The 14846-nt window shown below is 39.4% G+C and overlaps 3 protein-coding genes and 1 long non-coding RNA gene across 5 annotated transcripts; all 4 read left to right on the forward strand.

Annotated features, from left to right (window-relative positions):
* The first annotated feature begins 1096 nt into the window (after positions 1-1096).
* LOC311249400 (B-type lectin plumieribetin-like) lies at positions 1097-1953 on the forward strand. The gene is made up of 3 exons (XM_084340412.1): positions 1097-1225; positions 1429-1522; positions 1639-1953. The coding sequence occupies exons 2-3, from the start codon at positions 1433-1435 to the stop codon at positions 1897-1899; spliced, it is 351 nt and encodes a 116-aa protein (XP_084196538.1). The 5' UTR covers positions 1097-1225; positions 1429-1432; the 3' UTR covers positions 1900-1953.
* A 4932-nt stretch (positions 1954-6885) lies between these two features.
* On the forward strand, positions 6886-7875 carry LOC311249311 (B-type lectin plumieribetin-like). Its single transcript, XM_084340241.1, has 3 exons — positions 6886-7093; positions 7364-7457; positions 7566-7875. Exons 2-3 carry the CDS (start codon positions 7368-7370, stop codon positions 7824-7826), a joined length of 351 nt encoding a protein of 116 aa, XP_084196367.1. The 5' UTR covers positions 6886-7093; positions 7364-7367; the 3' UTR covers positions 7827-7875.
* A 2123-nt stretch (positions 7876-9998) lies between these two features.
* On the forward strand, positions 9999-11297 carry LOC311249412. The gene is made up of 3 exons (XR_014621182.1): positions 9999-10045; positions 10316-10409; positions 10547-11297. It is a non-coding gene; the product is annotated as an uncharacterized lncRNA (long non-coding RNA).
* Positions 11298-12770: 1473 nt separating this feature from the next.
* On the forward strand, positions 12771-13737 carry LOC311249549 (B-type lectin plumieribetin-like). 2 transcript variants are annotated; one of them, XM_084340661.1, is made up of 4 exons: positions 12774-12887; positions 12981-13098; positions 13236-13329; positions 13423-13737. In XM_084340661.1, the coding sequence occupies exons 3-4, from the start codon at positions 13240-13242 to the stop codon at positions 13681-13683; spliced, it is 351 nt and encodes a 116-aa protein (XP_084196787.1). In that variant the 5' UTR covers positions 12774-12887; positions 12981-13098; positions 13236-13239; the 3' UTR covers positions 13684-13737. The 2 variants fall into 2 exon arrangements, with proteins under 2 accessions (XP_084196786.1, XP_084196787.1); XM_084340660.1 differs by having other exon boundaries at positions 12771-13098.
* The last annotated feature ends 1109 nt before the right edge of the window (positions 13738-14846 follow it).

A 14846-nucleotide genomic window follows, 5' to 3' on the forward strand; every position in this document is an offset into this window, starting at 1 on the left:
AGCGATTTAAAAGACACGACAAGACAGATAACGTACAGAGAGGGGGACTGGAATGGGGAGAAAAGCTGTGTTGGTGTCTCGTATCTGCGGAGACCCTGCAGCCCCTTGTTGCTGCTCAGGACACTTTACCAACAAACAATGTCTGCATTTGATGTCCTAGGAATGACTCAACGATCAACTAGCCTTGAGTTAACAAACAGCTCGGACAAATCCTGCTGATTCTACCTTTAAGTTTAATAGTCTTTGAATTATATTAATATGATGTGAGATTGAGTTAGCTTACTTTTCTACTTTAAGTACATTTCAGAGCCCGTACTTTCTTACTTTGACCTGAGTAAATAGGTTGAATCGATACTTTTTTTTAACACAAATCTCTGTACCTCTACTTGAGTTAAGAATGTGTGCCGTACTTTTGCCAACTCTGGTTTCTGGGCACAGAAACCCTTAATAGCAACTTGGAGACACAATGTACAGAGAGAGGGAAGCAGAGGGAGCCAACAAGGACCTTATTTGTGATTAAAAAAAACCCCAACTCCCTCTTACGTAATCCATCTCTCCCTGAATGGGTGGTGGACAAATGAATAGCATTGAAAGGCTTGGGTATTTGAATAGTAAAGCCTGCTCCGAATTTAAAGGTCCACTTTGTAAGAAATTACATTTTTCAACCTGTCAGATACTTGTAGGTGGGGTTGGTCGCCATCCCAAAGCAACAGTATTTGACAGGGTGAAAAATCAACTTTCTTATAAAGTTGACCTTTAAATAGCTTTGGTAAACTAAGTGAAAGGTTTTTATATTTGTCACACACATCTTTCATCATGTAGAGGATAATTATGCCAGCCTCATGACCAGCTCATGCATGTCAGTAGAGGCATTTTTACATGACTGATGGGCAGAGCTACTGGAGGACTTTCTTGTGCATATCAGCCTCAGTATTGGGAGGCAACTAAGGTGTCGCACTGATTAATACATGAAAGTATTTGACATACGTGACCCTCTTTTACATCCATGCCTGACGGTCACTCTTTCCAACATGTCACCCTTCAAAGAACATACATTGTGGAACATTGTGTTCTGATGAGACAAAGAGGAGGACTACACATCCCTCTCTGCACCCTCCTCTCTCCACCTCCAGCTCGGGGTCTATAAAAATGGAGTGAATTAAACGCTTTCTCCTTACTCCTTCTCCTCTGCTTACAGTCGGACTGCGGTGGGACATTCAAGCCTGTAAGTACTTTATACATTTAAACTGATGGATGCATTCATTTTTGCAGGAGTTGTCACTGTTAAATCTGTGCATGAAGTTTATTAGAGGTGCATGAGGTTTTTTGTGAGGATAAACAAAAGGGAAAACTGATTCACAAAATGTGTGATTTATTATAATGTCAGTGTTTTACAGAGATACAGCACAGGTTTTCTATTTGTTGCAGAATCATGAGCAGGAACTACTTGTCCAAACATGATGAGCTGCGCAGGGGAGACTTTCTGATCTCCAACAATCGGGAGTATAAGGCTATTTTCCAGGTGAGTAACTCAGAATATGCATACATTATTCATGTGCACTGGCTGGTGTAAAAGTAAATGCAAAAAGAAGAGAATAGGTTTTTGGGAAGAGTCAAATGTCTCTTTGTGGCCTGCAGGACGATGGTAACTTTGTTGTCTACGGCTGGCGCCCTCTGTGGACATCAGAGACAGAAGGATCAGATGCTCAACGCCTGTGCATGCAGGCTGACTGCAACCTGGTCATGTACAACAAGGATGACGAAGCCAGGTGGCACACAAACTCCGCCAAACCCAGCTGTAACATGTGCCGTCTTCACCTGACCAATGAAGGCAAACTGGTGCTGCACAGGGAGAATGAGGAGATCTGGAACTCTGCTAACTCCAAAGGCATGAAGTGATGTTTGTAATCATCTCACGTTAACTGGGATCAAATAAAGGAAAATTTAACAATGCATGAATTAGTTTTTTTGTTCTCTTTGCATTGAGCTATGATGAGATTAAAGTATGTCTCTGCAGTGTAACATATCAAGTTAATGCTCTGTGTGATTTTAGCCATGTTTTTAATTAAGTTTAAAAAGCAAACACACAAAAAAAACATGATGAATTAGTTGAAACATGGGTTGTGTTGCAGAGTGGAGTGGAGTAGTCGAGTAAACCAGACTTTTTGTAGTCTAGAAAGTCAATTTGTTTATTCAGTTTATTCAGTCATGAAAACAAAGAGTTTATTTAGTTTGCTTGGGCATAAAAAAATCAGTCAATGAAGATCTTCTGATTAAAATAACTAATCACAGCGAAGGATCCCAGCTTCAAAAGTGTAACTCCTGTGTGTTAAATTTTCAACATGTTGATAGAAAGGAGGTTTGTGGAAACAGTTTTATTCATTACAGGGGTGTGGCGACTGAAACCATTTTCAAAATTGCTCGTCTTGTCTTTGAAGACCAGTGTGAAGGATTTAGTGACATCTAGTGTTGAGGTTGCAGATTTAAACCAAATGAAGGGGACTCATTCCTCTGTGGACATACAGGACTCATTGTAAGGTTACAAAAACACAGTTTCAGGCAATTATACACCAATAAAAAAAGTATTACAAAACATCAAAAGTTGAATTGAAAGTTGCTTTAAAATAATAATAGACTTTGTTGATGGTTAATAATTAGTTTGTAAATTGTCAATGCATTGGAATAGTTATTAATAGTTAGTAATTATTAGTAATTCTATGACTTTAGTTATATCATTACCTCGTGTCTTATTGTATCATAGCTGATAATAAATGATAACAATTACATTCTCACCACACAATTAAACTATTTGTGAATGATTACCAAATGATGAGTAAACCCATAAGAACTTGATTGTAAAACATGTATTAACATTATGTAAGAAGCTGCAGACGTGAGGCCTGTAGGTGGCCATGTTGTCCTGTACGGCACAGAGAAATGACAAGGCAGGCTACAAGTGATGTAGTTTATCGATGTAGTTTAGGTCATAGCCATTATTCACAGTCCTTCATACAAAAGTGAGCCAACTATGCAGTTTAGCTCCCAACCATTTGTAAAGAAATGCGGTTTAGCTCCCAGCTCACACTGTATTTGCTTTCTCATCCCTTTATCTTTTGTGCAGAACCTCTGTTCAAACCTTTTAATAGTTCACATCTATTATAAATTATGAATTTTATTCAATGTTTACACTGAATTGATACCAATTAGACCTTTTCCCACTTTTTCAAGTCTTCATACCGCTTCAGCTGCTTCTCCATACAAATTGAAGCCAGCACTTCAGTTCGGTGACAACTTTTCAATAAACCTTAAAGTATTTCACACCTTTCATACATTACTGATATTTTTCACCTGTAAAAAACAGCAATGCTCAGTGTTAGACGACTTCTTTTTTTATTTAAAAGCGGTTATGCATTTCACAGAATTGAACACCCCTGTTGCTATTTAACTTCCTTGTCAAGTCACAGAAACATTGGTACAACCCATGTGTTACTAGAAGCTCCAGGTCAGCTTTCTAATGACTCTGAGTCAGTGTTTTCTGTCTTTGTGATCACACCAGCCGACCTTAGCATGGGGGGACCACAAAAAAGAAGAAGCAGATCGTCACTCCTGACAGAGACTTTGCTGACATGGCTATATGACCACTATGATAGAAAGTACAGTAAATTAAAATTCTTCTGACACCAAGACATTTCAGGCTCTTTACACAAAGTGTGTGACTCCCCTTTAAAAACATTGAAGAGGATAATGTTAACCATCTAATCCTGGCCTTGTTTTTCATGTTTTATTTCACCTCTGCTCGGAGGCTGTGCTGTTCTGTCTCAGTGCAGCCATGTTAACTGGGACCTGACTGTCCAGGGAGAGTCAGCGTCTGAATGCAAGTTGAAGCAGACCGCCCACTAACAGGATTATATATCTCCACCCCTAGCCTACTGAATATAAAAATGGAGCGAATTTAATGTTTTTCACTTCACTCCTCTTCCTCTGCGTGCAGTGTGACTGTGGTTGGACTTTCAAGCCTGTAGGTATTCTTTACTCTTGTGCAGATGGATGAATTCATACTGTGCAAGTGTAGTTTAATGTGTGAAGGAGTCGTTGCAGTTTACTGTTTAATCTGTGCTGCTGACATGAAGTATATAATAGTAATAGGTAACAATACCAAATTCAATTCACAAAACATATGTTTTCATTGCTTTTCAGTGTTTTACAGAGATACAACACAGGTTTTACTTTTTGTTGCAGAATCATGAGCAAGAACAGTTTGTTAAAAAACGGAGAGCTTCATAGGGGAGAGTACCTGTTGTCCAACAATGGGAGGTGGAAGGCTGTTTTCCAGGTGAGTAAAACAGATTTTTTTGTAGTCCAGAAGGTCATCAAAATGTATAAATTACTTAGCAAGCTGTCTAAAATTAAATACATAAGAAAATGATTCTTTATTTTTATTTTTTTATTTATGAAATGTACATTTCCATATCAGCCAAATGTCTCCATTTCTGCTCTGCAGGATGATGGTAACTTTGTCCTCTATGATGACGGCGGGGCTTGTTTCTTTCTTCAGTTTTTATTTGGTGTGATATTTTTGACTTAAAAGAAATAAAATCTTGACTACATACATGCAGTTTCTGTGTGAGTGTATGAAAATTGATTGTGAAATTGACTGCGATGATAGGGGGCGCCAGCTAAAATCTTGCCTAGGGCACCAAATTGGTCAGGGCTGGCACTGAATAGTTGGAAACAAAACACCACATGTAACATGATTGTAAAGGAATATTCAAATCACTTCAGGATAAAGAAACTGAATGTTGTCATGAGGCTGCAGCGTGGAGGCAGTGAGCAGTGTGATCACATCAGATGAGTAGACTCAGATGTCCTGTCTGTGGCTGGTATACAAATCTGTCTTTATACCAGTAGTAATGATTGGAACAGTTTTAGTTCAACAGCGTGTGAATGTTCAGTTATCTGCACGTCAGGACAGAGAACAAAGAAGCCGGTTGACACAGCCCTGTCACTGAACTTTCTTATTTAGTTTGTTTGTTTTGTAAGGATGCCAAGCTCCTCCAACAGATGGTATCTGTTACTGAAGAAATATGTGTCATATGCAGGAAATCATCTTCCACAGAAGTGTTTGTGTTACTCAACAACTAACCAAAGTTCAAGATGGTGTCACCATCCAAGGCTTTTGATTTGCAGTAGACTAATTTGTACAGCCGTGGTGACAGCTGTATCGAAGTTTGCGGGAGATGCACAGAGAAACACATCAAAAACTGACATATTTATGTCGAATGACTCCTGATGAAGAAATGTCTCCAGAAAATGAAAGAACACGCTTCAGAGAGTAGGTTAACCTCGCTTAGCAAACAGTGGTTGCTAGCAAGTGCCTAAATGAGACTACACAAGTTCATGCTGAACACAGAGACTCATCCACTCACTAGTCCGTCTTCACAGGCCGACTTCAGTTGTAAACTATTCTAACTCTAACTTTACAACTTGTGCATTGATCAGTCTACAGAAAATGTGTATATTATTTGTGTAGTAAGACGCTTAGTGGTGTTGACATTGAAGCCATGTGATTGAATGTAGTCTGTTTATGTCCTAACATTAGCTTTTCGGCAGGTGAAAAGGCCCATTTTGCGTTGTAATGGTCCTTTAAAAGAATTTCAAGCTGTCTCATGAGCTCAGATCTTTATATTATGAAGCTCAAGAATGAGATCAAGTCATATTTAGGCAGAAATAACCTCTCAGTAACTCTACTATGCCTTCAATCAGTTTTTGGCAGGTGAAAATTGTTTGTTATTTAATAGGCTTATGTAACTCTCCCATAAATCATGTCTGGTCTTGTCTCCAAATAGTAGGCATACACAAGAATATTAGATATACAAGACACATCCAAACATGGGAAGCAAATGCTATGTAGGACCCAGATCAGATAAAAAATAATGCAGAGTCATGAGGATAATTGCAAAAGTGATCATTTCTTTATTGAAAACCCACCCATAAATCCCATTTATTATAGTCTAATTTCCAAAGACAGGGCTAAACAAGGGCATCAGACATACCAAGCACATAGAGACATGTCTATCACGTAATTGTCAGGCCTGATTTCGCAATAAACTACACTTCTTTTGGCCATAGTTGTGATAATTACGTGACAACAAACGTTAAACTTTGTAAGACACCTTTGCTATAATTGCGGACGTACAGTTGTGTGTATCTGCATATTATGACCGTTTAATCAAGAGAAAATCAGACTTTCTAGTGCTACCGCTCAACGGGCTGCTGTGTGCGCTCCCGCGGCCAGAAATCAGATTCTGGCAGACAATCACTTTTTGGCACCGGCTCTGTCCTTTGCCCTTGTAAGGGCAGGGGTTAAAAGAAAAAAAAGGGCACATACAGCGCGTTCACGCCACTGAAGAGGGCATTAAGTTCTGCGTGTTCTTGAGGGCACTTTAGCGCGTGTTTTGGCTCCCAAGAGGGCAGTTTATCATGTTTTAACCAGCCAAGGGGGCAGTTTTGTGTGTTTTGGCCCCCAAGAGGGCACTTTAGCACACGTTTTTCAACAATTGGGCCACGAGGGGGGGCAACTGCCTGGGCAAGGGTAGTTTATTGTGTAAAGGAGTCGTTGCAGTTTACAGTAAACTGGTATCCCTAAGCTTTCAGAAGATTTTACAATTAGCCTAATGATCGACCACAATCTAAAACTTCAGAGATGTGATTGGCAGATGAAATTTAAGCTCTGAGATTTTTATTTATTCAGAAATCCACAGGGCTTTCTCTCACACATGTTAAGAAATCCAAACATTTTGCAGAAATAGTACATTTGCTGCTTTTAGTAATGAAAAGATCCTGACCCTTGTTTGATATCAAATCAAAACAGAATCCTGTTTCATCACCCCAGCTTAGGTTTTTTTTTCCTTGGGGGGGTGGGGGTGGTTAATAAAGTTGAAGCAGACCGCAGGAATTTCTTTTTCGTGAGAAAAGACAACCAACATATCTCCACCCCTAGCCTACTGAGTATAAATATGGAGTGAAGTTAATGCTTTTCACTTCACTCCTTCTCCTCTGCATGCAGTCTGACTGTGGTGGGACTTTCAAGCCTGTAAGTATTCTTTACTTTTATACTAATGGATGAATTCGTGCTGGGCAAGTGTAGTTAAATGCATGAAGGAGTCGCTGCTGGTTATTGTTAAATCAGTGCATGAAGTTAATGATAGGTGCATTAGGTTTATTTTTAGTATAAACAAAAGGAAAAAAAATGTAATCACTGGTGGTGCACAACTGAATTGGCTAACCAACTCCCAAAATGTATGATTTATTATAATGTCAGTGTTTTACAGACATACAACACAGGTTTTTCTTTTTGTTGCAGAATCATGAGCAGGAACTACTTGTCAAAAAATGATGAGCTGCGCAGGGGAGACTTCCTGATCTCCAACAATAGGGAGTATAAGGCTATTTTCCAGGTGAGAATATGCATACATTATTCATGTGCACTGGTTGGTGTAAAAGTAAATGCAAAAAGAAGAGAATAGGTGTTTGGGAAGGGTCAAATGTCTCTTTGTGCCCTGCAGGACGATGGTAACTTTGTTATCTACGGCTGGCGCCCTCTGTGGGCGTCAGACACATGTGGATCAGACGCTGTCCGCCTGTGCATGCAGGCTGACTGCAACCTGGTCATGTACAACAACGATGACGAAGCCAGTTGGCAAACAAACTCCGCCAAACCCAGCTGTAACATGTGCCGTCTTCGCCTGACCAATGATGGCAAACTGGTGCTGCACAGGGAGGGTCAGGAGATCTGGAACTCAACTTGCTCCAAAGGCATGAAGTGATGTTTGTAATCATCTTACGTTAACTGAGATCAAATAAAAGAGAATTTAACAATGCATGAATTAGTTTTTTTGTTCTCTTTGTATTGAGCTATGATGAGATTAAAGTATGTCTCTACTGTGTAACATATCAAGTTAATACTGTGATTTTAGCCACATTTTTAATTAAGTTAAAAAGAAAAAAAAAAGAAAAAAACCAAAACATGATGAATTAGTTGAAACATGGGTTGTGTTGCAGAGTGGAGTGGAGTAGTCGAGTAAACCAGACTTTTTGTAGTCTAGAAAGTCAATTTGTTTATTCAGTTTATTCAGTCATGAAAACAAAGAGTTTATTTAGTTTGCTTAGGCATAAAAAAATCAGTCAATGAAGATCTTCTGATTAAAATAACTAATCACAGTGAAGGATCCCAGCTTCAAAAGTGTAACTCCTGTGTGCTAAATTTCCAATATTTTGATAGAAAGGAGGTGTGTGGAAACAGTTTTATTCATTGCAGGGGTGTGGCGACTGAAACCAGTTTAAAAATTGCTCGCCTTGTCTTTGAAGACTAGTGTGAAGGATTTAGTGACATCTAGTGTTGAGGTTGCAGATTTAAACCAAATGAAGGGGACTCATTCCTCTGTGGACATACAGGACTCATTGTAAGGTTACAGAAACACAGTTTCAGGCAATTATACATAAATAATATACATAAAGTATTGCAAAACATCAAAAGTTGAATTGAAAGTTGCTTTAAAATAATAATAGACTTTGTTGATGGTTAATAATTAGTTTGTAAATTGTCAATGCATTGGAATAGTTATTAATAGTTAGTAATTATTATTATCATTACCTCGTGTCTTATTGTATCATAGCTGATAATAAATGATAACAATTACATTCTCACTACACAATTAAACTATTTGTGAATGATTACCAAATGATGAGTAAACCCATAAGAACTTGATTGTAAAACATGTATTAACATTACGTAAGAAGCTGCAGACGTGAGGCCTGTAGGTAGCCATGTTGTCCTGTACAGCACAGAGAAATGACAAGGCAGGCTACAAGTGATGTAGTTTATCGATGTAGTTTAGCTCATAGCCATTATTCACAGTCCTTCATACAAAAGTGAGCCAACTACGCAGTTTAGCTCCCAACCATTCATAAAGAAATGCGGTTTAGCTCCCAGCTCACACTGTATTTGCTTTCTCATCCCTTTATCTTTTGTGCAGAACCTCTGTTCAAACCTTTTAATAGTTCACATCTATTATAAATTATGACTTTTATTCAATGTTTACACTGCATTAATACCAATTAGACCTTTTCCCACTTTTTCAAGTCTTCATACTGCTTCAGCTGCTTCTCCATACACATTGAAGCCAGCACTTCAGTTCGGTGACAACTTTTCAATAAACCTTAAAGTATTTCACATCTTTCATACATTACTGATATTTTTCACCTGTAAAAACCAGCAACACTCAGTGTTAGACAGCTTCGCTTGTGAAGCAGCTGCAGTAAAAGATTTGCCAGAAAATACTGTAAAAAAAAGCCTAAAACAACACAATGTTCGCTAAACATGCTGAACCATAAGTTTGCTTTCATGCTTTTAAAGACGAGGTTTCAGCAAGATTAGCCCTCTGACAGACCTTGCTATTTGTTAAACGACTACAAACTTCACCTCAGTGTGCCTGCAAATTACAGCCAGCAGTGCAGTTCAGCTCATAGTCATTATTCAAAGAATGCAGTTCAGCTCCCAGCTATTAGTGAAGCATACAAGCGTTCCCTTCCCATCACTTTTAAACAACAAAATACTGACAGCCAGACTACAACATCGAACTTTGTTAAAACGTCCGGCTGTCTGCCCCCTTGCAGAATATGAACATGAACAGATTAAGGCTCTGAAGCTGCAGATGTGTGCAATTTTTCTTGTTTTCTGCCCTCAGTCAAACATAAAGTAAACACAAACAAGTCATTTGAGTGATCATGCCTCGAGTCAGGTCAACTCACTACAAGTCCAAATTGACTCTCGGGTAATTTATTTACAGTTTCGAGTCATCAAAAGACAGACTCTGTTGTGATGTTTGGGGAAGTCAGACAAGTTGGACCGGACGGTCTTATAGCAGGAGATGTCACACCCCTCTCCCTGCTGTCTTCCTCTCTCCACCTCCGGCTTAGGCATTTAACATGGACTGATTCCACCTCTTGCATTCACTCCTTTTCCTCTGCTTGCTGTGTGACTCGGGTAGGATATTGAAGCTTGTAGTACTCTTTACTTTTATACTGGTGCAATAGCAGTTTAATGTATGTACTGTACAGTAAATCTGACCTGTTGGCATGAAGTTTATGATAGTTGCTAATGTCGTACAAAGGCATGTAAAAGGAAAAAGCTATGATTTAGTGAATAAAATGATTGGTGGTGCGCAACTCAAGAGGCAAACCTACTTACAAAGCGTGTTTTTTCAGTGCATGTTCAGTGTTTTACATGATCCAACACGCTTTCTTTCTGTTGCAGAATCATGACCACCAACAAATTATCCAAAAATGAAAAGCTCAATAAGGGAGGATTCCTGAGATCCAACAATTTGGCGTGGAGGGCGGTTTTCCAGGTGAGTAAACCAGATGTTCATTAAAAGGCATGTTTACCCGACATGTGTAAAGTTAAACACTAAATGGACCAGTCACTCTAGATTTGGGTCTGGTAATGTTTGGATGAATGTCAGATTTTTAATTTTTTGCACTGCAGGGTAATGGTAACTTTGTCATTTATGATGAAGAGGAGAGGAATGCTAAGTGGGCTACAGGCACTCATGGATCAGGTGCAAACCGCCTGTGCATGCAGTCTGACTGTAGCCTGGTCTTATACGATGGCAATGAGAAACCCATTTGGAGCTCTGGCACGTATATCAACGAGGCGGATGTCGACACGTGCCATGTTGAACTGACCAATGACGGCAATCTGGTGGTGTACCTCGGAGGTGACGCCATCGAAGCCCCACTCCAGCCAACGTCGCTTCCTCTTTTCGGTTAACATTCTCTCTCAAACAGAGAATGGGGGTGTGGTTGTATTAGCATAGGTAGCAACAGCATGGATGTTAACAGGGATAGTGACAGAGGTCACTCTATCACAAGTCCTTCTTGGGTATTGAGGAGCTGCAGTTTATTTGTGGGCAAACTGTAAGGCACTCTAACCTGTCAGCATGCAGACTTGACTGTAACCTGATAAAAAGACAATGATAAACCCATTTGGAGCTCAGACACATATATCAACGAGACGGATGTCGACGAGTGCCCTCTTGAGCTGACCGATGATGGCAATCTGGTGGTGCACCTGGCACTTGAAGTCGTTTGTATCCTCTGCCGACCTAAGAGACATCATCCCACAAAATGATGACACGACGAGCCTTTTACAGTTTAATGCATTGCAAGGTGTGAATTACAGAAAACCTGCCTGATATGTAATAAGGAATTAAATTAAAGGCCAACTTCACAATGTATGCATGTGGGTTTTTTTCTCTCTTTGTACTGTTAAGACATGTTTATCTGTCATGTTTGTCTATATTTAGATAAAACATTTGTTAAAACATGGGGAAGAGTGATGAAGACTTTACATTAAGTTCCCAACACTTATGGATCACAGCTACAACAGTGTAAATCCTCTGAAGAAAATGTTTGTGGAGACGTGAGTCAGTTGAGTACAAGACTTTCCCTCTAATAGACCATGCTATTTGTTCAACACCCATAGAGTTTGTTTGTTTCTGTGGAGGTGACGCACACAGGTTATATTTGTTAAATGAACTTCAGAAAATAAAGCATTGGGTTGAATTTTTACTCAGTATTTGCTACACATTTAAAGAAGGAGTTGCCGAAAGTGTGTCTTCATACAAATTAAAGTCAGCAATGCAGTTCAGCTCCCAGCCATTTCTTAAAGAAATGCAGTTTAACTCTCAGCAATTATTCATATTCATGCAGTGTCTTCTATGCTGTTTAGCTCCAAGCTCACAATATACGTGCTCCCTTCATCATTTTCCCACTTTTTCCGAGTCTTTCCAATAAACACAATGTAATAAACTCCTACCAGAGCTTCAGCATGAAGGGATGCCTGGTGTCTACGAGTCTATGAGCTACTTTACCGTGTATGGTACAAAGGAGGAACATGTTTGAGTTAAAATGAAACAAAATATTGTAACTGCAACAAAGCACCACATGATGTCACACTAATCCTACTGTAGTACACATGCCTCACCTTGCATGCATTTGCCTGTCTGCCTGGCAGCACATTTAACTTAAGTGGTGTAAATAATATTGGACATTAAGCTGCAACAACTCACTTCAGCTTAGTGTTGCTATCTGTGTTCACACATAAAGATTGGTGCATTTCGCCTCACGTGACTTTGACCGCAGGTTAACTGGCACAAACTGCCAGAATACCTTGTCACTGGCAGCAAGATAGCGAGCAACACCTTTCACCGAGGGTGTGTGAATGTGTTTGATGTGAGCAAAGTTTCACTCACAGATACTGAATTTCTTTCAATTATCCTGCAGTGTATTTTCTTTCTCCATCTCCTGTCTGTACATCAGTGTTACTGTTCTCCTTCATTTCAAATAAGAGTCAAAGTAAATAAAAGTGGATTTCGGCTCGTCATGGCAGATAAGAGTGAAGAAATATCCAATTTTTAATCCCCAAAAATTCCCCCCCTATAGTTGTCATGAAGGGATAAATTAGGAACAGACACCAAAACAATTTGCACTTTATTTTCTAGTTCATATCCAGCAGAAAAGTGACAGTTTTGGGATTTTTGCTTTGGTCATGTCCTGTTTTATTTTGTAGAGTATATCCTTGTTTGTCATATTTCACTTTCCACTTCCGGCCTTTGTCTGTTTTCCCGTCCTTTTTCCTGCTCACCTGTGTTTCATTAGTTAATCATTACTGTGTATCCAAGCTTGTATGGTCCTCTCATGGTACGTGTTCATAAAGCGATGTAGTAATGAGTCCTGAGTTTACATTTCAAGACACAATTGTCATTTTTTCAATGAATCAACAAAACTGTATGATGAAACATTTCATGTGAAACTGGAAGCTCCAGGTCAGCTTTTTAAATACTTTGAGTCAGTGTTTTCTGTCTTTGTGATCACACCAGCCGCACACCACTAACAGGATTTTTTCTTTTTGAGAAAAGGGAACCAATATATCTCCACCCCTAGCCTACTGGGTATAAAAATGGAGTGAATTTAATGTTTTTCACTTCACTCCTTCTCCTCTGCATGCAGTCTGACTGTGGTGGGACTTTCAAGCCTGTAAGTATTCTTTACTTTTATACTAATGGATGAATTCATGCTGCGCAAGTGTAGTTAAATGCATGAAGGAGTCGTTGCTGGTTATTGTTAAATCAGTGCGTGACGTTTATGATACACAGGTTTTCTTTTTGTTTCAGAATCATGAGCAGGAACTACTTGTCAAGAAATGATGAGCTCCGCAAGGGAGACTTCCTGATGTCCAACAATAGGGAGTATAAGGCTGTTTTCCAGGTGAGTTGCTCGTGCGCACTGGTTTGTGTACAAAGTTTGGGAAGAGACATTCAACATTCAACTAACAGTCAAATGTCTCTTTGTGCCCTGCAGGATGATGGTAACTTTGTTATCTACGGCTGGCATCCTCTGTGGGCGTCAGACACATACGGATCAGACGCTGTCCGCCTGTGCATGCAGGCTGACTGCAACCTGGTCATGTACAACAACGATGACGTAGCCAGGTGGCACACAAACTCCGCCAAACCCAGCTGTGACACGTGCCGTCTTCACCTGACCAATGAAGGCAAACTGGTGCTGCACACGGGGAGTCAGGAGAGCTGGACCTCTGCTAACTCCAAAGGCATGAAGTGATGTTTGTAATCATCTTACGTTAACTGCGATCAAATAAAAGAGAATTTAACGATGCATGAATGAGTTGTTTTCTTCTTTACTACACTTTGGTCTGTGTTCATTATAAAACAACCAATTCCAAGTGTTTGAGTCGTAAAACCTGTAGATGTGTTACTGAACCATATATGGTGCTGAGGAGGAACATGAGTTAGTTGAAATTGAAGACATTATTGCAACTGCATCATAGCAGCACAAGATGTCAGACTAATCCCACTGTAGCCTCACATTGCATTTACCTGTCTCCAGTTACATGGAGCAGCTGCATGTTACAGTTTGTTTTCTTGTTGATTGCTTACATGCATTGTTCAACACCTAAGTCACTTTGTCAACACTTGTCACACAGTCAGTGAAACAGAAGCTTCTGTGTCGACCAAACTGTGAATCATAATTCATTGCTTTCACACAAAATGCGCTCAATGAACGCATCCTCCAAAATCCACGGACCGTTTTCTCAACACCTGCAAAACACTGTTCGGCATATTTGCAGCACATTTTTCAGTTCCTGTTTTCAAATCCGTTCAAAACACATTCAAAAGAGTTTGATGGCAACTTGAAATATCTGGAAAATCTTTGCACATGTTGATTGATTCTTTTTAAATGATTATTGCAGCCAAGAAATTCCAGGTTTTTCTTTTGTTTTTCACATTTGCAACCAAAGGCCACGTATGTTGACTTTATGTTGACCACTGGCAGCAGTTTCATGTTACTGCCACTACACAATATTGATACTGCAGCACATCTGTCACTTACGTAATAATTTGTTCTACCGCACATTCTATAAATTAAAGATGACTCATATTTATGCATTTGTCCAAAAATGACTGGACTGAAATAAATGATTAGAAATGATTCAAACTTCAATGATAAAAGTTCATCATTTCTGTAACACTCCCTGATGTTAGTATCTTTCACATCAGTGTGTTGTGAGTGACAGTGTTGGCTTTCTGAGTGAGGATTGGTGCCAGTGTTATGGTGAACAAGCTTATTTTGAGACATGTATGAAGTGTTTGTCCAAGATAAATGTTGCAGACTGTATGAAGAGTCACGATAAAGTGGTTTCAGTATTGACTGATGCTTATTAGCAACTGAAAAAAGCTGTCCAAGCTTGTTTTCTTGCTGTAATT

Source organism: Pagrus pagrus (genome assembly GCF_965226575.1).
Source record: "Pagrus pagrus genome assembly, chromosome: 20".
In the NCBI taxonomy this organism is placed as follows: Eukaryota; Metazoa; Chordata; class Actinopteri; order Spariformes; family Sparidae; genus Pagrus; species Pagrus pagrus.

What these genes read in the sequence shown, in the direction of transcription:
- LOC311249549 (XM_084340660.1), top strand. Translation starts at nt 13,240, where the DNA reads ATGAGCAGGAACTACTTGTCAAGAAATGATGAGCTCCGCAAGGGAGAC. An exon ending in AGTATAAGGCTGTTTTCCAG is followed by an intron (nt 13,330 to 13,422) that starts GTGAGTTGCTCG and finishes TGTGCCCTGCAG; the next exon opens with GATGATGGTAACTTTGTTAT.
- LOC311249400 (XM_084340412.1), top strand. Translation starts at nt 1,433, where the DNA reads ATGAGCAGGAACTACTTGTCCAAACATGATGAGCTGCGCAGGGGAGAC. An exon ending in AGTATAAGGCTATTTTCCAG is followed by an intron (nt 1,523 to 1,638) that starts GTGAGTAACTCA and finishes TGTGGCCTGCAG; the next exon opens with GACGATGGTAACTTTGTTGT.
- LOC311249311 (XM_084340241.1), top strand. Translation starts at nt 7,368, where the DNA reads ATGAGCAGGAACTACTTGTCAAAAAATGATGAGCTGCGCAGGGGAGAC. An exon ending in AGTATAAGGCTATTTTCCAG is followed by an intron (nt 7,458 to 7,565) that starts GTGAGAATATGC and finishes TGTGCCCTGCAG; the next exon opens with GACGATGGTAACTTTGTTAT.